The 26,561-nt window shown below is 48.1% G+C and overlaps 1 protein-coding gene across 1 annotated transcript in view; it reads left to right on the top strand.

Moving 5' to 3' along the window:
- Positions 1-26,561, top strand: part of Hhat (hedgehog acyltransferase) — a 275,044-nt gene that overhangs the window by 214,242 nt on the left and 34,241 nt on the right. Inside the window, exon 11 of the mRNA XM_006988143.4 lies at positions 16,942-17,086. Coding sequence (XP_006988205.3) covers positions 16,942-17,086 — 145 coding nt within the window. The remainder of the gene's footprint in view (positions 1-16,941; positions 17,087-26,561) is intronic.

Genomic DNA, 26,561 nt, shown 5'->3' with positions numbered 1-26,561 from the left:
ATTCCCCCTTCCCTCAAAACTCAGTGTTTACCTTGTCAGTGTGACTCACTGCAGGACCCTGGAACACCTTGCTTGCCCTCCTGCCTCCTCCCTCCCCCCCAATTCAGTGTGCATTCTGTTTGCTGCTCTGAGTAGGTTCCCGCCACCACTTTCCAGACTCACCTGCAGGAGTGAAAAATCCCTCAGATAGAAATCCCCCAGCCAGATGTACCTGCGGGTCTGTCAGCTGACTTTTGGAGACCCTCCCCTGGACCTGCTGTTCATCGGCTGTCCAGCCTTCCCCGTCTCCTTGAAACCCCTGTTCTGGTTGCCCTGAGCCAGCTTGTCGCCCTCCACCACACTCTACTGTGTGGTTTGCTGGAGCGTATTCTTTCGTATCTTTCTTAGAAAAGGATCATGGGAGCCGGGCGGTGGTGGCGCACGCCTTTAATCCCAGCACTCGGGAGGCAGAGCCAGGCGGATCTCTGTGAGTTCGAGGCCAGCCTGGGCTACCAAGTGAGCTCCAGGAAAGGCGCAAAGCTACACAGAGAAACCCTGTCTCGAAAAACAAAAACAAAAACAAAAAAAAAAAAAAAAGAAAAGGATCATGGGAAATGCATTCTAGAGACCTTTCACATCTTAAAAAGTAGCTCCTTTTACTCTCACTGTTGATATCTGATTTGGGGTTTTATGTTGCAAAGCAATTTCTCTGGAAAATTTGAAGATATTTGTCTTGTATCTTTTACCTTCATTGTTGGGAAATGCCATTTCTGTTCTTGTTTCTTTGTATGGACTATTTTCTTTCTAGAAGCTTTAATGCAAATGTTTTCGATGTTCTCAAATTTCATCGCATCTATAACTTCTCTAGTTTAGAGTTTCTCAGGTGCAGTTTATCTGAAGTGGGGGAATATGTTGGATGTTTTTATGTCAATTTGACTCAAGCTAAAGTCATCTGAGAGGAGGGAACCTCAATTAAGAAAATGCTTTCATAAGATTGAGTGTAGTGGCACACGTCTTTGATCCCAGCACTTGGGAGGCAGAAGCAAGTGGATCTCTGTGAGTTCGAGGCTAGTCTGATCTACAAAGAGAGTTCCAGGACAGCCATGGCTACACAGAGAAACCCTATCTCAGAAAACCAAAACCAAAACCAAAAAAAAAAAAAAAAAAAGATAGGATTGTAGACAAGCCTGTAGGACATCTTCTTAGTTAGTGATTGATGTGGGAAGACCCAACCCATTATGGGTGGTGCCATCCCTGGCTCGTGGTCCTAGGTTCTGTAAGAAAGCAGGCTGATGGGTGGTGGTGGTGGCGGCGGCAGTGGCGGCTCATGCCTATAAGCCCAGCACTCAGAAGGCAGAGCCAGGTGGATCTCTGTGAGTTCAAGGCCAGCTTGATCTACAGAGTGAGATCCAGGAGAGGCACCAAAACTATACAGAGAAACCCTGTCTCGAAAAACAAAACAAAACATAATAATAATAATTAGGCAGGGTGGTGGTGGCACATGCCTTTAACCCCAGCACTCGGGAGGCAGAGGCAGGCGGTACTCTGTGAGTTCGAGGCTAGCCTGGTCTACAGAGGGAGATCCAGGAAAGGCACAAAGCTGCACAGATAAACCCTGTCTCAAAAAACCAACCCCCCCCAATAAAGAAAGCTGAGCAAGCCAGTAAGCAGCACTCCCCCATGGTCTCTGCATCAGCTCCTGCCCCCCATGCCTACCCTGCTTGAGTTCCTGTCCTGACTCCTTCACTGAAGAACAGGGATATGAAAGTGTAAGCTGAATAAATCCTTTCCTCCCCAACTTGCTCATTGATCATGGTGTTTCATCGCAGCAATAGAAACCCTCACTAAGGTGGGGACCTTCATTGTGTGTGTGTGGAAGAGGAGAGAGTACTACCCAGATCTTTAACAAGCTCCTGTTTTCTTCTGTGGCTTCCTCCTAACTTCTGAGGAGCATATACCACCTGGGCCATGTCCTGTTCTGGGGTACAATGCTTTCCTTCTCTTTGGGGACTAATATTTGGGTATCTCCACTATGCGAATTCCCTATCTTTGCTGTCTTATAACACTGGGTTGACTTCCCTTACCTGCTTCCTTATCTAGGGATCTGTGCCATTTTTCAATGTTTATTATCAGTTGCATAAGGTTTGTGAAGACACTGAACTGGTGATTCTTACTTTTTTCATAAGGTCCCTTGATGGAGCATTTCAGAATGTGCTACCTCTCAATTTCAAATTGTTAAATATCAAGGTTTATTAGGGAGCAGGCCTTTCCCCGAGCTGTTATTTTGGTTGAACAGGATGCAGCTGAAGCCATCCCCATGCCTACATCCTAGGTTAGTTAGTGTTCCCAGGGGACTTCAGAGTTGCCTGGAGAGGGAGGCTCCAGGACCATGAGCATAACTTCAGCATGATGGTCATCAGGCTTCTAGCTTCTTGCCCATGTGCCGTGACTGTTTATGCTCAAGGGAGGTAGCCAGGGTATCAGGTCACTCAGTGGAAAGACTCCTAGAATTCCCTTTCCCCCTTTTTCCTAGCTGATAATTTAGGCTCTTTAAAATAAAAATGCAGCGTGAAAGTTGAAGCTCTACTGAATGTCCAGACCAGCAAACACGTGTTCACCTTCATCCCAAGACATAGCCTGTGTGCACGGGCTAAGAACTTTTTATTCTTTAGTGATATACTGGAGAGATAATTCTTTGGTAATGCAGAGATGCATGATCTGTATAATGTAGGTGTGTATTCATGAATGGTCTGTGTGGAGTGGGTGTGTCTTCATGTGTGGTCCATGTGTAGTGGGTGTGTGTTCTCCATAGTCCATGTGTAGTGGGTGTGTGTTCTCCATAGTCCATGTGTAGTGGGTGTGTGTTCTCCATGGTCCATGTGTAGTGGGTGTGTGGTCTCCATGGTCCATGTGTAGTGGGTGTGTGGTCTCCATGGTCCATGTGTAGTGGGTGTGTGGTCTCAATAGTCTATGTGTAGTGGGTGTGTGGTCTTCATGATCCCTGTGTAGTGGGCGTGTGGTCAGTTAACCCTTCTGATAGAACTCTGTTGTTGAATTTGAGTTTCTCATTTTCTTTCCTTTGCAGATGGAGCTTCAGTGAAGCTTCCAATTCCAGCTCCTCACACGTATGTGTGAACGTTTCTTTAGGGCAGATACCAAGAACAGAACAGAGCAGGGACTGACAAACTCTCTTGGTTATATCTGGATTGTCTTGTCTGCTGTTGGCCTGCAGCTAAAACTGTTCCACCAACTGCTCCCCACCCATCCCTGCCATAAAATACAGATAAATATCCAAGCATGGATAGGTCCATTTCCAGGCTCTCTAGTCTGTTGCATTGACCTAGATGATTATCTTTATTTTAAATTCTAGGGTTTTATAACATGCTGTGTTTTCTTGTAGGCAAACATCTTATTCCTCTTTTGATTCCTTTCCAGAATTTAATTGACTGTTTTTACATGTTGGCGCTCTCTCTCTCTCTCTCTCTCTCTCTCTCTCTCTCTCTCTCTCTCCCTCTCCCTCTCCCTCTCCCTCTCCCTCTCCCTCTCTCTGTCTCTCTGTCTCTGTCTCTGTCTCTCTCTCTCTCTCTCTCTCTCTCTCTCTCTCTCTCTCTCTGTGTGTGTGTGTGTGTGTGTGTGTGTGTTTTGTGTGCATGTGTTCAGGCACATGCACACCACAGTGCACATGTGGACATTGGAAGACAACTTCATGTCCTTGCCTGTTACCTTGCTTGAGACAGGCTCTTTCCTGTTCAGTGCTGTATAACTCATGAGCTTCAGGCAGTTCTCTAGTCCCACCCCTGGCACACGCAGTGGGGTCGCAGACGTCTGTGCTCCTGTGCTAGCTTGCACTTGGCTTATGGGGATCTAAACTCTGGTTGTTGGGCTTGTGCACCACACACAGCGAGCACTTTGCCCTCAGAGCCATCTCTCTAGCCGATACAGGACTCTTACAGATGGACTTTGGAATTGATGAGGCTTCCCGAAGCTCCCTTTAGTGTGTTTCCTGCAGTATATTGGGATTCTTTGAATTGTACCCCAGTTTCAATCATTTACATTGTCTTAGCTTGTTTGTGTGATTGAAACAAAATTCTGAGACCAAGTAATTTGTAAACAACAGACATTCAGGCTGGTGTATGCCCCATGGAAACAGTGATATTGTGCAAGCATGATCCTCAGGTACCACAAACAGCTGGAAGCAGTGTGAGCATCTGTAACCCAGAGCTCCTGTGTCAGATGGGAGGCGGAGACAAGAGAATCTTCAGAAACCCTCAGGTCCACCTGCCTGGCTGACAGCAAGCTTCCAGTTCAGTGAGACTATGTCTCAAGGTGCTAATGTGGAGAGCAGACGAGGAAGGCTCCAGTTCCTTCCTCTGGCTTCTGCATGCACAACCCCAAGACAGACAGGCATGGATACACAGACATACATGCGTGGACACACACACACACACACACACACACACACACACACACACACACACACACATGAAATCCTATCCTCTGTGTCCAAGATGGTGCCTGTTCACCTTTCAGGGTCTGAGCTCTGTCCTCATGACAGAGGGAGCTCCAGTGTGCTTCTGATAAGACCCTGATGCACTCCTGAAAGTTGGGCTGTTGTGACTTAATCACTTTCCAAAGTGCCCCTTCATACTCACTGCTACAGGGGTGCAGGGTGGTGTGAATGTTGAGAGGCATGCCCCCCAAACCTAGCCAGAGCTATTCAAGTCCTGCATGTATCACCTTTTTTTTTGACTACTGGTTTCTGAAAAGCTGTTGAGTTTTGTGTTGAGCTGATGACTTTGTGTCTTGCGGATATCTTGTGTCATTTTGTCCCTTTTGGGTCCCTTAGAGGGATAACCATGTCATCTACATGTTCTGACAGCTTGGTTCCTGACAGCAATTATAATTCTAACACATTTAATGGTCTTAACTCTACTGATGAGGTCGTTCAGTTTGGGCCGACAAGGAAGAGGAGAAGCCCTTTCCTCCTGCCTCTGGGGGGCTGCTGCGTTGGAGCTGTGGGCAGAGCATCTTCTTCAGATGAAGTTTTATTTGTTCTACCCTCCAAGGACTTTTTGTTGCACATGAGTGTCTATTTCTGCAGTGTTGGCATCTAGTGAGTGACCACAGGATTATTCTTCTTTAATTATTTAATGTGTGAGTTAGATGGATTTTCTGGTGTTTCTAATATCGAATCATCTTTCCATTCCAGCATTAACTTTTCTAAATTGAATGTCTTAGTTAGGGTCTCTATTGCTACAAAGATACACCATGACCAAAAAGAAAGTTTGGAAGAAAGGGTTTATTTGGCTTACACTTCCATATTGCTGTTCATCATTGAAGGAAGAACAGGAACTCAAACGGGGAAGGATCCCGAAGGCAGGAGCTGATGCAGGCTATGGAGGAGTGTTGCTTACTGGCTTGTTTCTCATGACTTGCTCAGCCTGTTTTCTTAGAGAAACCAAGGCTACCAGCCCAGGGATGGCACCACCCACAATGGACTGGCCCTCTCCCATTAATCACTAATTAAGAAAATGCCTTATAGCTGGATCTTATGGAGGCATTTTCTCAATTGAGATTCTCCTTTCAGATAATTCTAGTTTGTGTGTCAAGTTGACATAAGACTAGCCAGCACAAGTAACCCCTTGTCAACTTGACAGACACATCACTATTGAGCTACAACCTTTCCTTTCTTATTTATCCCCAAGATCTCCCACTAAAAACATAAGTAACTTTAAACATCTCAGTGTTTTAAAATTCACACACCTTAAAATTTCAGTCTCTTTAAAATATCCAATCTCTCCAAAAATCCAAAATCTCTTTTCAAAGTACAAAGTCTCTCCACTGTGGGCTCCCGTGAAAATCAAAATTAAATTAAATACCTTCTTACTTCAATAGGGAAGAACCATGACACAGGACATAGTCACAATTGGAACAAAGCAAAACCAGACTCCTATTGTGTAAGCAACACAATGTCCCATGTCTGGGATCCACTCATCATCTTCTGGGCTCCTCCAAAGGGCTTGGGTCACTTCTCCAGCTCTGCCCTCTGCAGCACACACAGCTTGTCTTCTGGGCTCCACCTGTCTCCACTCCTCTGCTGCTGCTGTTCTTGGTGGTCATCCATGGTACTGGCATCTCCAAAATGCTGGGTCTTCTGCTGTAACTGGACTGCACTTTCACCAATAGCCCCTCTTAGGCTCTCTTCATGGTGCCAAGCCTCAACTTCTCTGCCTGACCCCTTCAGTCCTGGGCTTTCAACTTCCACTGAGGCTGTAAGTTCACCAATGGCCTCTCTGGACCTCTTACATGCCAAGACTCAGCTATTCTCCATGACCCTTTATGCCTTCAAAACCAGTACCACCTGGGAGACTCTAATGCTACCAAGTTTAGTTGCAAGTATGAGGTACAATCTTGATCACCTCTAAAATACAGCTTCTATGTGCTGACTCTCAGGAAACACTTCCCAGAAGATTTCAACTCAATGATGTTAGTCTCTTCTTAATCACCGCTAACTTCTCAGCTCCTGCTGACCAGCATCGAGTATCCCAACAAAGCAAAGGTTTTGCTTTTAGTAGTCCTGGTATCTTGTAATTCATAGCTGATTCTTCAGCCTCAGCTAACCAGAATGACAGACTCTTACATCTAAATAGCAAATGACCCTGATAGAGTCTTTAAATTTCTCAGAAACTTCACAAGCCAGGCCTCTATCCTCTGCACTGCTCTCAACATTCTTGTCTCCAAGCTTCCACAGACCATCCCACTGAGCTCTCAACACTCAGTGGCCTTTCTAGACCAAAGTTCCAAAGTCCTTCCACAATCCTCCCCAAAACATGGCCAGATCTGTCACAGCAATACCCCACTATGCTGGTACCAACTTGTCTTAGTCAGGGTTTCTATTGCTGCAACAAAACACCATGACCAAAAAGCAACTTGGGGAGGAAAGGGTTTATTTTACTTATACTTCCACAGCATCAAAAGCAGTGAAGGCAGGAAACAGGAGCTGATGCAGAGGTCATGGTGAGGTGCTGCTTACTGGCTTGCTCCCCATGGTTTGTTCAGCCTGCTTTCTTATAGAACCCAGGACCATCAGCCCAGGGATGACCCACCCACATTGGGTTGTGCCCTCTCCCATCAATCATTAATTAAGAAAATGCCTTACAGCTGGATCTTACAGAGGCATTTTCTTAACTGAAGCTCCATCCTTATAGATAACTCGTTTGTGTGTCAAGTTGACACAAGACTAGCCAGCCCATCGAGAGTGTTTTTAAATCATCATTCTTATTTTTAATTTCTTGCTACTTAATTTGTATTTTTTCAGGCAGTGTGTAGAAGGTTAGCTTCTGGTTTTATGTTTCTCTTTAAGTTTAATTTATCTATTTTATGTGTGTGTGCCTATGTAAGTTTTCCATGAATCATGTGTGCAGTGTGCAGATGTCCCCAGAAGCCAGATGAGAGTGTCAGGTCTCCTGGAACTGGAGTTAAGGTGGTTGCACTGAACCTGGGCCCTCCTCAAGAGCAGTAAGTGCTCTTAGCCACTGAGCCATCTCTCCAGCCCCTTATCTTTTTATGACTTGGATATCAGGGTTTTGCTAATGTTATGAGATGGTTTTCTATTTTTAAAATAGTTCCTGTGAAATGAAAATCACCTTTCCCTTCACCATTGGCTTAAACTTGTGCATTGAGGCCTCCCATGTGTTCTTTGTTCCTACAGCTTTGGCCATTTACAATCTTCCCTGGCTGTGTTTCTAGCTTTTCTATTTGAAATTTCAGGTCATTTATTTTTTCAGGATAATTACTGTTTTCATTGAGATTCCCAAACATATTGCTGTGAAGACAACAAAGGCTTTTAAGTTCCTTTCATAACTTCCTCTCATGTTTTTCCCTTGGTTTCATGATCATAATAACTGAAGCTTACCCATTTCATTATTACTGAGGTATAGACTCTGGGTTTGAATAGGACTTTAGATTTTGATGCAGTATTGGTTTTCTTATGTCTTGCTAACTGAACCTCGTCAGTGAGCATGACATTCATGACTGTGTTGTAGAATGTAACACAAGCTAAATGTGATCATGGATGTGCTTGAAAATTACATGTGTTCTCTTCTGCATATCCGTCTGATAGACAAGGCCTGTTAATTTTTTTCATTGCAATAAAAATAAATTTACAGTTTAACTTACCATTTTAATCACCATTAAGCATAAAATTGAGTGGTGTCAGGCTCATTTACATTGCTGAACAACCATTACCATAAGAATTTCCAGAGGTTTCCATCAGCGCACTCTGTCCCCATTAGGCAGTCCCTGGTAGCCACTGTTCTGTATCCTCTGTGACTTCGACTGTTCCGAGTGTCTCATTCAACCAGAATCAGACAGTGTGTCTTCCACTTAGCTTATCGTCCCTGAGGTTTATCTGTGTAGCGTGTATCAGAATTTCTTTTTTAAAGCTGAATAGTACTCCATTATATTTATATGCTACATTTTATCTATTCACTAATCTAATGATAGGCATTTGAATGGTTTCTTTTTTTCCCCTTTTAAAAATCTTGGTGTGTGCACATGTGTGTTCCAGTGTACGGCGTGTATAATGCATGTGTGTGTGTGTGTGTGTGTGTGTGTGTTCATGTTTGTGCAAGGCTGTGGGTGCATATATGCCATGCTGCAGTATGGCCGTCAGAATACAGCCTCGGGTGTTGTTCCTTTCCACCTTGCTTGAGACAGGGTTCTTGTTTGCCACCATGTCCAACAGGCTAGAGAGCCTGGGAGCTTTTGGGGCTTCTCCTGTGTCTGCCTCCCATCTTGTCATGGGGACACCGGGACCACAGGTGCATGGGGACACCGGGACCACAGGCACATGGGGACACCGGGACCACGGGCGCATGGGGACACCGGGACCACGGGCGCATGGGGACATTTGGACCACAGGTCCTGGGGACCCAAATCCAGGTTCTTATGATTGCACAGTGAGCATTTTACCACTGAGCTGGTTTATAGTATATAAAAACAACCAGTTTTTGAATATTAATTCAGTAATCCTAAATTTTGCTGAATTTTTTCATTTCTTTCAATAAGTTCTTTTACTTTTCCTAAAAATTATATTCTCATGTTGTGAACAGAGATCATTTTACTTCTTCCTTTCCAGATATAGGTATGAGGCCTATTAGTTAATTTATTCATTTTTTTAAATAGATGAAGTGAAAATTTTGTATATTTACTATGTAAATTTACATTTCAGCTTTTGAAATGTGGTAGAATGGTTGAGTTGGTTCATAGGAGCATAGTCTTATAAAGTTATTTTCTTTAGTAAGAATACTCAAAAATCTGCTTTCTATATGGTTTTCAATAATATAATATGCTGGCGCTGGAGAGATGGCTCAGTGATTAAGAACACTGGTTGCTATTGCAGAGGACCCAGGTTCAGTTCCCAGCACCCTCATGACAGCTCACAACTATCCATAACTCCAGTTCCAGGGGCTCCAATGGCCTTTTCTGGCCTCTATGAGCACCAGGCATGCACATGTACACATACATTCATACAGGCAAAACACTCATATACATAAATAAAATAAATAAATCTTTAAAAAAGAAGAGCCAGCCTGGTCTACAGAGCAAGATCCAGGACAGGCACCAAAACTACACAGAGAAAACCTGTCTCGAAAAACAAAACCAACCAACCAACCAACCAACCAAACAAACAAACAAAAAAGAGTAAGGAGAATATGCATTATTAAATTCCCCATTGTGCTATAAGTAGAGCTTCTGAATTCATTTTTGCTGTCTATCTGAAATCTCGTGTCCCAGGGTCCCACCACAGGGCCCCACCCCAGGACCTGTTCATTTTTATTTAGGTAGTCTGTGTTCTTTCATCTGTCACTTTCTAGGAAGATTTGCTGAATCTCAAGGGTAACCAAGGCCCCTTTTAAGATTCCAGTGTGAGTATCAGCCGTACATTTCTGCTTCCAGACTCGATGCTTGGTGACTTTCTTGGTTTGGAGCTGAAATGTCCCCCAAAGGCTTGGTTCCCACTGCAGCTACGTTCCTAGAGGTGTGGCTTCAGGATGTGACTGGATCACAAAGGCTCCGACCTCATCCGCAGATTAACCCATCGATTCCAGTTCATAGTGTGATAGGCTCTTAGGAGGTGATGGAAACAGGAGTGACAGAACTGTCCTTAGAGGTAGGACCTCCTGGGAGTCAGTTCTTGGGGCATCTCCTGGGGGCTGTGTCTTATCTCCTGCCTCATACCCCTCCCTGTGTTTCCTGGTCACCATAGATGAGCAGCCCACCCAACCACATGCTCTCAACACCATCCTGCTCTGCCTTGCTCTCGCCCAAAGCAATGGGTTAAACAATGAGTGAATATAAACCGCACCTTGTTTGAAGTTGTTCATCTCAGGTACATTGTCACAGTGGGGGAGAGCTGACCCACAGTGTGTATCTACCAACCCTAAAGAGAAAAAGATCTCGGGGGTTACAGCCTAGGGACATGCACCCAGATGTGGAGTGCCGGGCAGCAGGACGTCTTTGAGTCAGAGAACTGTGTGTGAAGGCCTGTGTCTTAACTGGGACCCGTGCTTCACTGTGTGTAAGACAGGAATAGTTCTCTCTACTCTGCAGTACGGGTCATTCCTCACACAAGCAGTCTTTGCATCACAAGCTGAAGTTATTCAGCATAAAGGTGCATGCTGTGTCTGTCCTGTTGGTGGGAGAACACGCTGAGGACGGCTGTTTGATGCTGTCAGGATTATGTTCATCAGATACAGCTGTGAACTGAGTGAGGTGCCAGCTTGTTCTGGATGGACAGTTAAGCAGGGGAGAGCCAGACCTGAGCAGCTCTTCTGAGCTAATGCTGCACTGAGACTTGAAGCAAGCACAAGGATAACACAGACTGCGTGTAGAGCAGCACTGCATGCGGGGTGTATGTGTGTGTGTGTGTGTGTGTGTGTGTGTGTGTGTGTGTGTGTGTGTGTGTGTGTGTACGAGCGCTCTGTGTTGGGGACAGAAGCAGTGTTGAAACTGCAGATGTTTCTCTTCTGAGAGCGTGTTCAGATCTCAGCAGCCGACCAGGAAATGAAGCTGAGGTGAACAATTTTTTTTAAAATCTCAATTTAAAAACCTTAATTAGCATACAAAGTGTGACTAGGTGCTTTTTTGTTTGTTTGTTTGTTTTTGTTTTTCAAGATAAGGTTTCTCTGTGTAACTTTGCACCTTTCCTGGATCTCGCTCTGTAGACCAGGCTGGCCTCAAACTCACAAAGATCCGCCTGCCTCTGCCTCCCAGTGCTGGGATTAAAGGCGTGTGCCACACACACCTCCCAGCTGTGACTAGGTACTTTTTGAAGTTCAGTACACTTGAAAGACGGAGGCATTACATTCTGAATATTTTCATCTATTCATTTGGCTTGGGCACAGGATGGGACAGAACATGAAGGGCTCCTGCATGAGCGTAACTCGGCCGAGCCTGATTCTCAGGAGCCTGCATGAGCGTAACTCGGCCGAGCCTGATTCTCAGGAGCCTGCATGAGCGTAACTCGGCCGAGCCTGATTCTCAGGGGCCTGCATGAGCAGGAGAAGGGGAGCAGAGGCTGGAACACAGACTTCTAATGCAAATTCAATAAAGCATTGAGATGGAGACAGGGCCTTGGAATCTGTTTTTCTGACCTTGAGTGCTTCACCAGGCCACTCTTCTTTGGCGGCTTCTTTGTGGCCCCTGGGTGCCCACCTGTCCCATTGATGTCCAGGGTCACTTCCTCTGCGCTGCTTCCACCCCCCTCTCACCCTGTAGTGAGCATCATCACTAGAAAATGAAAATCTGTGGTTTCATGGGGAACCGTGTCCAGCTGCTCAAGCCCACCCAGTTTCCATTTTTAGCTTTTCCCCTACTTAAAAATAAAAAGCATCGGGTCACACTTGCCAAGCCTTTGTCACAGTCTCCAGCAGCCATTCCTCCAGCCATCTGCTCCCCCACATGCTTGGCTAGCCCCCTCCCACCTCAGCTCCTCTGTGGACAGTCCAGAGGCCAAGCTCAGTGTTCTTCAGCTCTGCAACACCTCCTGCCCACACCTCACCTGTGTGCTCGGCCTCACTGGATCCCACATGCTGCAGCCTGAACCCCAGGCACCAGCTCGCCGGCCCAGACCATCTTGATATTTCCAGGGACAGAATGTTGGCTGGAAAAGGCAGAGGGTGTTTCTATGGAGCCAACATCTCACAGCAGGAAGTGCAAACTAGTTTGACAGAAGTTGGTTGAGTTCTGTGATTCACGTGGTTGCTGCTCTCCTCACCTTGGAAGTAGGTGTTCGAGAAGCCTCAGTGGCTGCTGTTATGTTCCCACCTTCATCAATCCCTTTGGTTCATCAACCCCAGTGTTCTCGGATGGCTGAGCAAAGGCCTCCCCCAGGCCTGAGCTTCCTGGTGTTCTGAGACACTTGTGTAATGAAGGCAAGTCCTGTACCTTCACTGAACGGGGAGGGTGAGTTATACTGACATGAAAACAAACTATAGTAACCTGCTTCTCTGCCGTGTCTGAGATACCTGCATGGGACACAGAGGTTCTTGCTAACTTGCTCCATCTCCCTTCCCTTCCACACTCTGAACTTCAGAGGTGTGTGCTGAGGAGGCTAGGATCCATAGCTGTTGGATCTGGTGGCCTTGTTCATCCACGGGGGCTTCACTCACTCTCAGGGTTGGTGGAGTAGTCGTTTAGAGAACCTGACAACTTTCCAAACATGTCCTGGGGACAGCACCACTCCCAGATACTTGCTTCCAGCATATTGGAATGCCATAGTCCTTTCTGTCGTCTGGGGATTGGCCGTAGCCACACCAGAACTCTCTTTTTGCCCTGATCAATTTATGTTAATGACATTTGAATTCTGTTTGTCAGTCATACTGTTGTTATCTGATCAAGTTGGAGACTGGAGTCTTATTGTCATAATTGATGGCTCCTTGTATGCTGGCGTTCCCCGTCTCATTTATAATTCCTCTGTATGAGTTCTCTTCTTCAGGCTGTTTTTAAGCATATGAGACAGGAGGGTGGGTCACTGAGCTGAGGACGTGGCTCTATTTGCATCTGATAGCTTGCATCCTAGATACAAGACACCACAGGAGTGGGATAGAATGTCAGAAAGTACGAAGGAAATGGATTTAAATAAGGACTTAGAACTTTCCACTTATTGATACAGCTATCTGGACCAAGGGAATATACCCTGTTTTTCCTCTTGGGACATCTAAGAACTGTCTTAATTAAAACAAAACAAAACTTATAAACCAGTGACTGAGACCCAGGTTCCAGCATAGAAAGACCCCTAATGTCAACTTCCACCTCTATCCATGGACACTAACCCTCATTATCTGCACTTTTGATTCCTTAGTTTGAGTGACTTGCATCAACTGTGGTCTGAAAGCACTACATGGAAAGTTCTAGGACATAAAACAACAACAACAACAACATATAAGTTGAGATTGTTCAAAGCTCCAAGTTGCCTGGAGAACACTTGAGCCTGAGCCTACTTCTGAGTCCCCTGCACTGCGACCCTTCTCGTTTTCCAGTGTGTCCACGCTGTATGAACTATCCACCCTTTGTGACTCTGTACCCCTCTTGCTTACCAGGCTGACTGCTAGGCATTTGTGTTCAAGTACCCCTTGTGTCACAGACAGGGACAACATCTTCGTGTTCAAGTTGTCCTCAGGGGCGAGCAGGCCTGACTCTTCACCCTCCCTCATGGGGACGCTCAGCTCACTGTAGTCTGGCTTTCCTGTTCAGGGAAATAGCACCTCAGCTGGCTGAGCAACGCTCGGAAGCTTAACCAGTCAACATCTCTCTGTTGATTGTTTTAAACGAATTTAGTCACTTCTCATAAAAGAAGAGCTCCCTTAGCTTCACTGGCTCCTCCACTGATAAAGGAGAAGGAGGAAGGGGTCTTTCAACTCCCTCCTAGGGTGTCAGGTTCAGGGTGGAGGGCAGGATGACTGGGCTTGGCTCCCTGGGTCCTGGGAAGTCAAATTTGTCACCGTGGCCTCTGTACTTACAGGGAGTTATTTGGACACATCCACACCAATCCAGACAGCTCATGGTTTCTTGATTCATTATTCAGAGTTCTTCATCCTCATCTCCTCGCCAGCCACCTCCCTAGCTGTTGCCAGCTGAGTCAGTTCTGCTCCTAGAACATCTTCTTCTGCTTTAAGATGCAGAAACCACAGTGGACGGGCATTCTCGGAAGTGAGCAGCTGGGTGATGAGCGCTCCCTTCTCCAGCTTCCTTTCCCCCTTGCCTGACAACACCCCTGGTCCTGCTCATGGCCTCTGGGGGCAGTGAGAGCGACTAGGTGTCATCCTGTCTGGGACCTCTGGGCTGGAGAGCTTTCTAGGCCACATCCAGACAGACAGCTTGCATTGTTCCCCAAGTGGCTTATTCAAGCAAAGGCCACACTGGTGTATGGTGGCCATAAAACCCCTCTGAAAAGTAGTGTGGGAGAGAGAATGGGGTTGAAGGGTCCAGGAATATAAAAATATAAAGTTATAAACTTAAGGAATAGAAACTGACAGCCGTCAGTGTGGCTAGCAAAAAAAAAGGATTAGCCTTTAACTGGGCCCCTCTGTGTTTTATGATGGGCAGTTCTGTCAACAACCCAAACGTTAGTTTTCTTCTACTAAAGATTGCCCTCTGCAGCCCTGGGGCTAGCTATTCTTCCATGACCCCCCACCACTCACTACCAAAACCCAAGTTGACTTTTAATGAGTTCTGCGTGACAGCCTGCCTTGCACTGTTTCGTATTCCTCCCCATGGGAGCCCAGCTATGCCAGGGGAAGTTGCAGGTTTGGACGAACATCAATTAACTGAGTCAGGAAGGGCTGCAGGGATATAAAAATATTGTTTAGCTAAAACCCCCTAAAACCTTGTTAATGGAAAACTGTAAAAACCTAAAATAATTTGTCTCTAAACGTTTAACTTCAAAACTGTAAAAATTCCGTTGTCTGTGTCTCATGCTTACCCTGTACTATAAAAAGAAGCTATAGCCCTGTCCAGCTGCTGCAGCCGCAGAATTCCAACATTGGCTGTGGTCTCAGCTAGCTGATCAGCTTTTGTGCCCTGCGGTGTTTTATTTATTTATTTATTTTTAATTGTTTTTATTTTTCTGGAATAAAGTTTACTTCTGGTTTAATAGCTTTTGGTGGTCTGTCCCCCATTATTGTGAGACCCTGGACCCAACAGTGTCAGGGAAACGCCCCTCTGCAGTGAGATGTGCACTTCTGGAATAACACTGAGCTCACAGCAGAGAGAAGGGCCAGACTGGGGATTGATTTCTCTAGACTGAGGAGACCCTGATGAGATTCACCTTCCAGGCTTGTCTCTGCCTGCGTGATTCACACAGGCTGCGGCCATGGAACCCTTGAAATCACAGCACAGCTGAAGCTGAGATCTGCAGGTTTCCAGAGAGCTGTTAGATCTACTGACCGTCCATTGCCTCTCCTTGATTCCGTGAAAGCGTTTGTCAGAACCCCTGGGCTGTGTGTAGCTGCTGTGGTACTGCCCCTGGCTCTACGCTGAACTCACAGATGTGTTTACGGGGCTCTCACACCTCCAGTCATGGTTGGGTGGCCTTTGGCAGGGCCAAGCACAATGTAAGGGATGAGGTACAAAGAGGAACTACCAGAGAGGCATGAAATGAAGACCCAGGAGGGATAATGGAACATCTGTGCTCACTGGAAGGGTCCTTCTATCCACAGTCCTCCAGGCACTGTGGTCAGCGCCTTCTCAGCTGCTGCTGTGTGCTATTGAGAAACTGTAGTAGTTCCTTGCTGTGGTGACAAAATGCCCGAGAAAGGTGACCTGGAGAAGGGAGGGCTTGTTTAGACGTACGGTTCGAGGGTACTGTCCACCATGCTGTAAAAGTCACCGTGGCAGGAACGTGAGGCAGCCAGTCACGTTGCATTCACAGCCAGGAAGCAGAGGGGGATGAATGCCGGGCTTCAGCTCACTCTCTCTTACGCAGTCTAGGGCTCGTGTTTATGGTTCTTCTTACTCAGTTGACCCAGTCTAGAAGCTCCTTCACAGACCTGTCCAGAGGTTTGTTTCCGTGGTGATTCTAAAGTCCATCGAGTTGAGGCTCGCAGTGTGTCTCGCATGCACCCACAGTGTTACTCCTCATAGCAGGTTTCAGGGGAGCTGGCTGATGTCCTAGGGTCCAGTCCACCAATCTAGGAGGTCACCATGATCTTGACCTCTGGTCACTTTGGTCTTGGCATGGAGTTATATTGTGGGGAATGATTTAAAGTGATTTTTATCTATGGATTTACAGGCAGAAAACACACAACGATGTCTCACCCGGTGGGTAAGAGGGCTGCTACATCCTAACTGGCTTTAGAACTGAAGTTGCCAAGGCCAGAGGGAGGCCGGGTGTGGAAGAAGTAACATTGCTGGAGTGTTTTCACTTCTTAGGGTAGAATGGATATGTTGTAGGCCAGAGGTTCTGAGAACTGTCTCCACAGTGACCTGGCTCCACGTTCAGGAGGAAGAGTCTGGCCCTGGCAGCAGAGGATATTGTGCTGGTTTTATACCAACTCGACAGAAGAGGGAGACTCAACTGAGAAAATGCCCCCACAAGGTTGGCCTGTGGGGCATTTTCTCAATTGGTGGTTGATGTGAGAAGGCCTAGCTCACTGTGGGTGGTGCCACCCCTGGGCTGGTGGTCCTGGGTGCTGTATCAAAACACCCTGGTGAGCAAGCCATGAGGAGCAAGCCAGTCAGTAGCGTTCCTCCTTGGCCTCTGCATCAGGCTCCTGCCTCGAGTCCCTGCCCTGTCCCTGGAGGATGGACATATGATTTGTAAGGTGACACAGACCCTTTCTCCCCTAGGTTGTTTTCAGTCGTGGTGTTTTATCACAGCAGTAGAAATACCAAGGCAGAAGTAAACTTAGTCTCAGTTCTCTTGCCTCTCAGTGAAACGCGTCTGCATTTCCCTCACAGACCCGGTACCTCTCCCCGCGAGCTCGCCGTCGGCTGCATGCTCTGCTGGCCTCCTGCTCCACCTCTATGCTGATCCTGTTCAACCTGGTGTTTCTCGGGGGGATTCACGTTGGAAAAATCTACTGGTACAGGATCTTCCTGCAAGGTGAGTGCGGCTCTGCTGCTGCCACATTGTCTCCTTTGTATTCAGGTGCTATGGTTGACTTGGGAGTCTTGGGAGAGCCATGCATGTGACATGTGCCCAGCTAGGTGTCAGCTGGGAACAGCTTCTGCTCCACTGTGACTGCCGTGTTACCTGTTCTCAGGCACCTCATATCTACTGCCCATGATGCTTCACATCCAAATGTGGGACCCCCAGCTCTCCTGCACCCTTCATGCCCTTCTGCATTAACTCTAGCCTTATTCCACTCATGCTCTGAGTTTCTGCCAGCAACACTCCTGGACATCCCCTTGTGCTGTGCTGGAGCTGTGAGCCTGGGTCTGGTGTCCAGCTCTGGACCTGGACATTTGTCTCTGAACGTCATCACCCAATTGTTCTGAAAAGGAAAAATATACATGTTGGCTTATGTGTGTGTAAGCACATGTGTGCTGTAGCATATGTGCACAAGAAGTCAGAGGACAAGTTTGTGGAGTTGTTTCTCTCCTTCTACCTTTTCAAGGGCCCAGGGATCGAACTCAGGTCTCCAGGCTTGCCCCCACAAGCACCTTCACCCACTGAGCCAGCTTGTTGGCCCCAATGCTGAGGTAATCTTTTGTTTCATGTACACTGAGTGGGTTGCCTCAGCACCCACAGCAAAGCCACATCTGCAGCAGGTGGAATGCTAGTGTGGGGCAGTTGTGAAAACTTGACAGTAATGGCGGATCATCGTTATCTCCGGTCTAGTCTAGTCACTGAGTGTAGCACTGTAGCCAGCTTACCGTGCTTCCAAAGAAAGGATCCACTGTATCCACTGTTCCACTTCCCCCACCCGTGCTTGGGTCTGGGGAGTCCTGGCTGAGCGGTGGTGGTGGGACTGGACGTGGCGGCTGGCCTGTCATCTCTGCATCGGGTCCCTAAGGAGCCAGAGATATTTTTGCTGCATCTTTCTTTTAACAGCAGAAACATTAACCTGACGCAGCTGGTGTGCCTGCTATCAGTCATGAAGCAGATAGACTGCATGGCTCCGTGGGCTCATGAGGTCCCACAAGCTTGTCACTGTAAATGCCCCTCTTTGGTGTACTTTCTGGAACGTTCAGCTCACGGCTCCCACAGAACCTGGGACATTGATGGGCACATGGAGACTGGGGGGTGGGGAGATGACTTTAGACCCCCTTGTCACCTGATGAGAAGGCTCTGGTTTCCACTTGAGTAAATCACATCTATCAGGTGATTGCTGTTTACGAAACACCGTGAACACAAGGACGAGGAAGGAAGCCTCTTGCTGGGGGTGGTGACTCCACCCAAAATCCTAGCACTCAGGAGGCTGAGGAAGAATGTTCTAGAGTCTGAGGCCAGCCTGAGCCACATAGTGAGACCTCTATCCATCCCATGAAGAGGTGAAGGAAATGCAAGAAACACAGATAAACATGGAAGCCAAATACAAATGTTCTCCACGGGACACTTGATTGGGGTAACCACTGTGCGGATGTCTGAGGGAACTGCCGGAAGCCGTTAAAGCAGAGGGGTGACTTTCCTCGGGAGCGGTGTTTAAGCTAAGCACTAAGCAAGGATCTACCAGTGTCCAGGAAGGCCGGTGTGCCAGGGTAACTAACGTTGGCTGCCGTAGCAGAGACTCCAAATCTTGGTGGATGTTCACTGTACATGTTTATTACTCAGGGCTGAGGAGACGGCTCAGCAGGTAGGAGTCAAACCCTCAGCATCCATATAAAAGCAAGCTTGTGTGACACACATGTGCCTGTGACTCCAGGACTGTGCTGTGGGCAGGCAGGGGTGGTGGTGTGGGGTAGGGTAGGGTGGTGGTGTGGGGTAGGGTAGGGTGGTGGTGTAGGGGTGGGGCAGGGGTGGGGGTGTGGGGGTGGGGCAGGGGTAGTGGTGTGGGGGTAGGGCAGGGGGTGGTTTAGCGGTAGGATTAAACTGGTGGTGTGGGGTGTAGGGCAGGGGTGGTGTAGCGTTAGGGTAGGGTGGTTTAGCGGTAGGGCAGGGGTGGTGGTGTGGGGTAGGGCAGGGGGTGGTTTAGGGGTAGGGTAGGGTGGTGGTGTGGGGTAGGGCAGGGGTGGTGGTGTGGGGTAGGGCAGGGGGTGGTTTAGTGGTAGGGTAGGGTGGTGGTGTGGGGTAGGGCAGGGTGGTGGTGTGGGGTAGGGCAGGGGGTGGTTTAGGGGTAGGGTAGGGTGGTGGTGTGGGGTAGGGTAGGGTGGTGGTGTGGGGTAGGGTAGGGTGGTGGTGTGGGGTAGGGTAGGGTGGTGGTGTGGGGTAGGGCAGGGGTGGTGGTGTGGGGTAGGGCAGGGGTGGTGGTGTGGGGTAGGGCAGGGGTGGTGGTGTGGGGTGGGGTAGGGTGGTGGTGTGGGGTAGGGCAGGGGTGGTGGTGTGGGGTAGGGCAGGGGTGGTGGTGTGGGGTAGGGCAGGGGTGGTGGTGTGGGGTGGGGTAGGGTGGTGGTGTGGGGTAGGGCAGGGGTGGTGGTATGAGGTAGGGCAGGGGTGGTGGTGTGGGGTAGGGTAGGGTGTGGTGTGGGGTAGGGCAGGGGTGGTGGTGTGGGGTAGGGCAGGGGTGGTGATGTGAGGTGGGGCAGGGGTGGTGGTGTGGGGTAGGGTAGGGTGTGGTGTGGGGTAGGGCAGGGGTGGTGTAAGGGTAAGGTGGGAGCCTGGAGATAAGAGGGTTGCTGGGGCTGGCCGGCTGCAGGCCTGGCCCAGCTTCCGAGTTAGTGAGAGACCCCGTTTCACAGGCGTGGGCAGAGAGTGGCGCTATACCTGGCGCTACCCCTGCTCTCTGAACGCATACAGAACATCCACACACTCACATATACACGTATGCCCACCCCACCCCCTACACACATAATTTTATTCCTCTCATAGTTTATGGCAAACCCAGTCACGTTTTCTAAGCTGTAATTCTAGGAGTTAGAACGTTTGGTGACTGTCCACTGTGATGTCTTAGCATCAGGGAAAAAAAGAAAGCATGAGGCCAGTGCACGAGACACTAAATACCTTAGTGACATGTGACATTTCTGCTCACGTCCCATTGGCCGGAACCACTTATGTTATAGTCCCGAGTGCCAGTCTGGAGCTGTGGGAAGCGGGCAGGTGTGGCATATATCAGCTGTGAATGTCACACACTCCCCCAGATAGAGGTGGAAAGTTTGAGTTGGATTTGAGGAAGAGGAAGAACCAGTGATTAATGCGTGAAAGTCAAGTGCATGGAGCTGGCAGTCAAGGCTGCGGGAGTGGACTCAGCCAGGAGCTGCCTGGAGTAAGACCTGGGGACAGACCTGGGCGTGTTGGCCCTGGAGAGGGCAGAACACCATCTACAGGGTGCTTGCTCCTGCTGCTCCTGGTGGCAGGAGGTCTCCCACACTGCTTGCCTGGCACCCTGCAGATCTGCCATTATGTGGGGCCAGCACGTTGTGTGTCCTTCTGTGGTGTGTGATAGCACACAGTGTTTCTGTCCTCCTTGGACTCAGGGACTCTGATTCTTCACACAAGACTGTGAAATCATTTCTCTTCAGGGCTCCGAAGCCAGGGGCTCTCAAGACAAACCCATCTGTTTCATGGGCTGCTGGTGTCAAGGAACATCTGCTGGGATTTTGTCAGCTGCCCCCTTTGTCATTTTCTTGGGGGTCTTTGTCCTGAATTCCCGAGTTAGGTCTCTCATGGAGGGAAGTGAGCCAGATGGTGCCACATCTCCCATCCTGTTAGCCTGGCTGTCTTACAATTTAGATCAACCTGATAGAGACGGTTGTTATAAATATTCATGCTTAGGTACAAGAAATAATTAATGAGTTAGTAGTATGCATCCTCAGGTCTTCCTGGAAGTGTTAATAGATCAGCATTCTAAAACTGAGGAGGACAATCTGAGTTCTGAAATCACCTGGCCCCCAAGGACCCCAGAAAGGCCCATTACCCTGTGCACGTAGCTGCTGATGGGTGTGTCAGGGCTTTGGCTCTGACCTCTGACCTCCTGTTGCTCTAAGAGTTGTCTCCGCACATGGAGGACATGATGGAGATGTGAGGGGACCTGTCTCCAGGGAGTGGAGCATACTCAAGCTTAGCACCTAGACTTCAGGGTTTAATAGAAATCCCCTTCCTCTGTGCTGCAATGGACAGGGCTTATTGAGGGTTTGCAAATGCCATCGTCCTAGTTACTTTTCTGTTGTGATAAAATGGCAGACAAGAGCAACTTAAGGGAGAAAGGGCCTTTCTGACTCATGGTTTGAGGGAACAAGTGCAGTCCATTATGATGGGAGGTCGTAGAGGCAGGACCTTGAGGCAGCTGGTCACATCTGCAGTCAAGAAGCAGAGAGAGATGAGTGCTTGTATTTATGAAGTCCAGGACCCCAGCCCATTGGAATGGTGCCACCCTCTGGTAGGATGGGTCTTCCCCAATTAGCATAATTGCCATGGTTCTTCCCAGGCATGCCAGAGGCTAACCTATTCTAAATAATCCTAGACAAGTTGCTTGTGTATGCTTGAAGGCTTGCCTCCCAGCTGATCCCAGGTCCTGTCCAGTTGATAATATACGGTGACCATCACACTGTTGTGTGACTTGTCCTGGGAGACATGAACACATGTCTGTTTGCCCCAGACAGGCTGAAGAAATAATTCCATGCAGGTCTAGCGAACCTTATGATGTGAGGTTACTTGAGTATGGGAGATTCACAGGCAGCTGTCACTGAAGAGCCCACCCCAGCACAGGGATGATTCACAAAACCCTGGTGTTCCCTGTTGAACTTGCAGGCAGCTACAAAGAAGCGTCTCCTCCCACGATCAACTGCCACTGCTCATATCATCTCGGGGAGGGGCTTAGTGACTCTTAACCTTCTGAGTTTCCCCAGTCTTGTAAGTCTCTGGCTCTGGAGTCATAGAACCCTCCCTCTAGGAGGGAGAGTTGCAGTTGGCAGTTAGCTACATATGCCTCACAGCAAATCAGATATTAATGCACACAGGTACAAGCTCACTAATTCTGCAGGGATTCAGAAACTGCAAGTGCACAGTACTGAATCTAAGAGATGGGTGCACCCAGATGCATGCCCACTAGTTTTTACTGACTATGAATGAGTGCATAATAAACACTCACTAATTCTCTGGGAGTTCTTTCTCACACCACTGATGTTCCAAGTATCTCATGGGGTAGTGTGGAAGACTGACGCCAAAGTCAGGATCTCCCATCTCCAGTGCAGTAAACTCAGCTACAGTTGGCTTTGCTTTAAGCTGTCAAGTCCATCCTAGAGTTTCCATTGCAGCCTGGGTCCTGGACCTTGGGTGGGAGAGGAGGCTTCGGGACTGCATCACCTTTTCATACTGTGCAGACCCTGGCAGGAGAGGAGGTTTTGGGACTGGATCATCTTTTCCTACTGTGCAGACCCTGGGCAGGAGAGGAGGTTTTGGGACTGGATCATCTTTTCCTACTGTGCAGACCCTGGGCAGGAGAGGAGGCTTCGGGACTGGATCACCTTTTCATACTGTGTACCTCCCTCACCCTGATGAAGAATGGAAGGCAGACATGCCCAATAAAAAACCTGGGGCTCAAGGATGCGTCCTGTACATAACATTTTTAACAGCAAGGCTCACTTCTGTTGTTGAGATAATTCAGCAGAAAGTAAGGATTCTGTGTCTTCCCTCTTCAGACTACTTAGTTTTACGGCTCTAAGGGGGATGTGGCTGGGGTTTGGGCCACCTGCTTACTCTAGGATGAGCTACCCTGGGTCACGCTCCACAGAGACGAGTACAAATGCTGCTTATGTCTCCTTTGTCTCCAAAAGCTTAATGATGGAGACGCTCCAGCTTCTACATTGATGTGTGATTGATCTCTTCAGAGGCAGTTGTTGAGTTCTGCTCCATAAAGATATCAATGACACATAACGTGTGACTTTTTCTGAGGAGGTGTGAGCAGACGCCTGTCGTACCAGATAGGGTACTCACAGACTCCAAAACCTCCCGTGGTGAATCGATGAGTTTATTGGGGTTACTTACGTGAGCATGGGTGACTAGGGCAGCTGTACTACTAGTCATACAATTCACACATGAATGGACCTGCACCCAGAGCCCACCAACATTACCCTCACTCCTTGGCACACACATGCAGGTGTGCATGTACATATGTCTGCACTTCACACACACACACACACACACACACACACACACACACACACACACACACTACACATATGCCTGCATGCAGATCACCCCAACACTCTCCTATCTGACTCCTTACACAGCTGCATCTGTATGCCATGTACACATGTGCACCACACATGCACTTATGCACACAGGTATACACACATACACACACACAAGTTTGTCTTTCTTCTTCCTTATTACCCCACCACCCCATGTATTTTGGCAAACCGTGCCTAAACATCTAACTGCATGAGAAGCCCCTTGCCCAAGAGAACCTGGTTCCTTTCCCTCTGGGTTCCAGTGAGGGACGAGAGAGTGATTGATGCTGTTATGCAAGTCAGAACCCCAACACTCCCCAAATTTTCTTGCTATTTCTAGCTAAGAGAGGAGAGAATTATTTTGTCCCTGATTACCAGGTTGTCCAGACAGTTTATTCTTCTTCTGATGCAAATGCTTCTAGACAGGGATTTTATTTAAAGGTGACCTGCAGTGTGGCACTGGAGATCCAAGAGGTCTGTGGTGAAGTAAACTCAGCCCTTCACATCTCCTCACGTTCTTAGGAATGAAAACTCACTGTGTGTGAGCGAAGGCAGAGGGCAGATGTCAGTGCCTTCTGTGTTTGTGAGGACTTCAGTCTAACTTCACTGGACCTCACCTTCAAGTGGCTTTTTCATGCCTCTCGCTGCTTCTACCTCCTCAGATCTTGTAGACTATTGAGGGTAGACTATTGATGAGCCGGGGTCTCCTGCCCAGGGAAGTTGACTCACAGACTCTTGAGTGTTTACCTATGGTTAGACATGGGTCCATGGTGGCCACTCTTGGCATGTGTCCTAGATTCCTTTCTGTTGCTGTGACAAAACACTCAACAAAAGCAACTTATGGGAAGAAATGATTTTGTTTCGGCTCACAGTTCCAGATTACAGTTCACCATTGAGGGGAAGTCAAAGTAGGAACTCAAGCAGGTAGTCAGATCACATCTACCATCAAGAGCAGAGAGAGACAAATGGATCCATGTTGCTTGCTTTCACGTAGCCTTCTCCTGTCTAATATAGTCCAGGACGCCCTGAGTGGGCCTTCCCACCTCAGTTAATAATCAAGACAACCCCCACAAGCACACCCATAGGCTACCCTGCTCCAGACAGCTCCTCAGCAAGACGCTCGGCACAGCTGGAATTAACCATCAAAGCATCTGAATTTAAGACTGAGAAGTGTTGGCTTCTTCCCTCTGTGCCGCTTCATCACCCGGATAACTAGGTTTCCACAGGAGTATTTCAGGCCATGTCACCAGGCACAGAAGCTGAGAAGTGAGAGCTGGGGCAGTGGTGTACGTGGAGGTTCACTAGCATCGGGGGAAATTCTATAGTGGCTAGGAAAGATGTTCAACCAGGATGCATGGAATTACTCTTCTGCAAGCTTGTATGAACCCCATTTCTGCTAACCAGGAATTCTGTGAAAGATGGGAATGTTGTAAAGTGTCTGTAAGCAGAACTCCTAGCATAGATATTACTGATCAAGTAAAAATGGGGTGATTTTGTGTCTTTGCTGATGATTACCCCTACAGATCTGGAACCCTTTCGTTCTCACTGACCACTTCTTACCATCCTCATCTCCCTGTCCAGTCGTTCATATTCAGGTGCTGTTCAGTGTCTCCGGGTATTGTTCCAGTTCTCCAGAGGGGTCAATACCTTGCTATAAGATAAGGTGGCAGAAGGGCTTGATTTTCCTCTGCAAATTGAGACAAAAAACTGGTAGCAAGATTACTTTTTAGGAAAAGGTGTGTGATTGTGTACATATGTGTACATGCATGTGTGGTGTGGTGTGTCTCTTAGTTGAAGATATGGAAACCAAGTCTCCAGCACTATCCATACTCCTTATTCTGTGTGGGGAGCCCTGCAAACCTCCTGTGGTGTATTACCTAGTTTGAAAATGGCTGGCAGAGACTGAGCTGGGCTTTGTGCCTACTTCATTGTCTTTATCCTAGCCTCAAAGAAAAGAAGTATTGATCTAGATTGGGCAGCATTTGGGGGAAGCATTTATCAGTCAGCTACTGCTGTGTAACAGGTCACCCAGAGTTCAATGGCTCGAGCAAACAACTGCTCAGCTCACTAGCCTCTGCACCAAGGGACAGTTGGCTGGTCTAGTGCCACCTCTCGAATGTATCTGTGGTTCATCTTGGTTTAGATTTATTGGCCAAGGAAAACTGACAAAGATCCTGGGGAGATCTTGTCTGTTGTGGTGATCCATGTTAGGCTAAAGAGAAGCAGCTGTCTTGGAAAATGGCTCAGTGGGGAGCACCTTCTGAGCATGTACAAGGCCGGAATTTATTTCATTCCTAGTACTAAACAAGAGAAACCCAAAACAAACCAAGGCAAACCCACACTAGCCAGGTACAGTGGCCACAGTCATCCCAACACCCTTGGAGAAAAAGCATGAGTATTACCTTGAGTCTGAAGCCAGTCTGGGCTACATAGGAGATTCAAGGGCAGCCTGGGCTATACAGTGAGGCTTTCTCTTAGAAAAGTGAAAAAGACAAAAACTGTAAATGTGAGAATGGCAGTAGGTGAGGAGGGTGGGCGGGTCCATCAGCCCATCTGGGAGGCACTGGCAACCTGACTCCAAGGCAGAGCCTGCAGCCAGGGATGCCTGGTGGGCTGGAGCGCCCATGGCTTGTGTGCAGGAGAAGCCCTGGATAATCCCAAGCAACGAGCAACACCAAGGAAGCCTGAAGGCGTCGAGCCTCTGCCTCCTTATTCACCAGTGTCTTCCACATCTCCCTCTAAGCTGGGATGTTGATTGTACAGGGGACAGCAGATTGCAATGATGGGTAAGTGCAAGTCACCCTGTGCCAGGCAGGCAGGGGGTGGAGGCGGAGCTGCTCACATGCATGGGAGCAGCGTCCAGCCAGCAGGAGCCTCAGAGCCTCAGGAGCTTAGCCGCTGCAGCAGCCACTGTGCCTTGGGCTCCCTTTGCCCTCTGACCACAGTAACGGCCCAGCTGCTGCCCTCTCCAGCACAGAGGTGGAGGCAGTTGCTAATTTTAGACATCGAGTATGTCTCCAGGCAGCACAACTCACAATTCAAAAAACGTTTTTTCATTTTTTTTTTCCTGATTGTATGTTCATGTGACCCTGAATAACAGAAGAAGGGGGGGGGGAGAAAACCCTCACCTGCTGTCAGTAAAATAAAAGCAAAAATATAATCCTTTATCTTAAGTCCAATCTTTTATGTCCTAGGGCCATGTCCTTTTGCTGTGGGAAATCTGGGGGACTAGGTGTTAATGTTCTTCTGACCTGCCCGCCCCTTGCTGCCTTTCTGCATCCTGACCTAGAAGCCTTTTCTTAAGGAAAACT

The sequence above is a fragment of the Peromyscus maniculatus genome, chromosome 11, assembly GCF_049852395.1.
Source record: "Peromyscus maniculatus bairdii isolate BWxNUB_F1_BW_parent chromosome 11, HU_Pman_BW_mat_3.1, whole genome shotgun sequence".
Classification (NCBI taxonomy): domain Eukaryota; kingdom Metazoa; phylum Chordata; class Mammalia; order Rodentia; family Cricetidae; genus Peromyscus; species Peromyscus maniculatus.
This window is presented reverse-complemented; position numbering and strand designations above follow the sequence as displayed.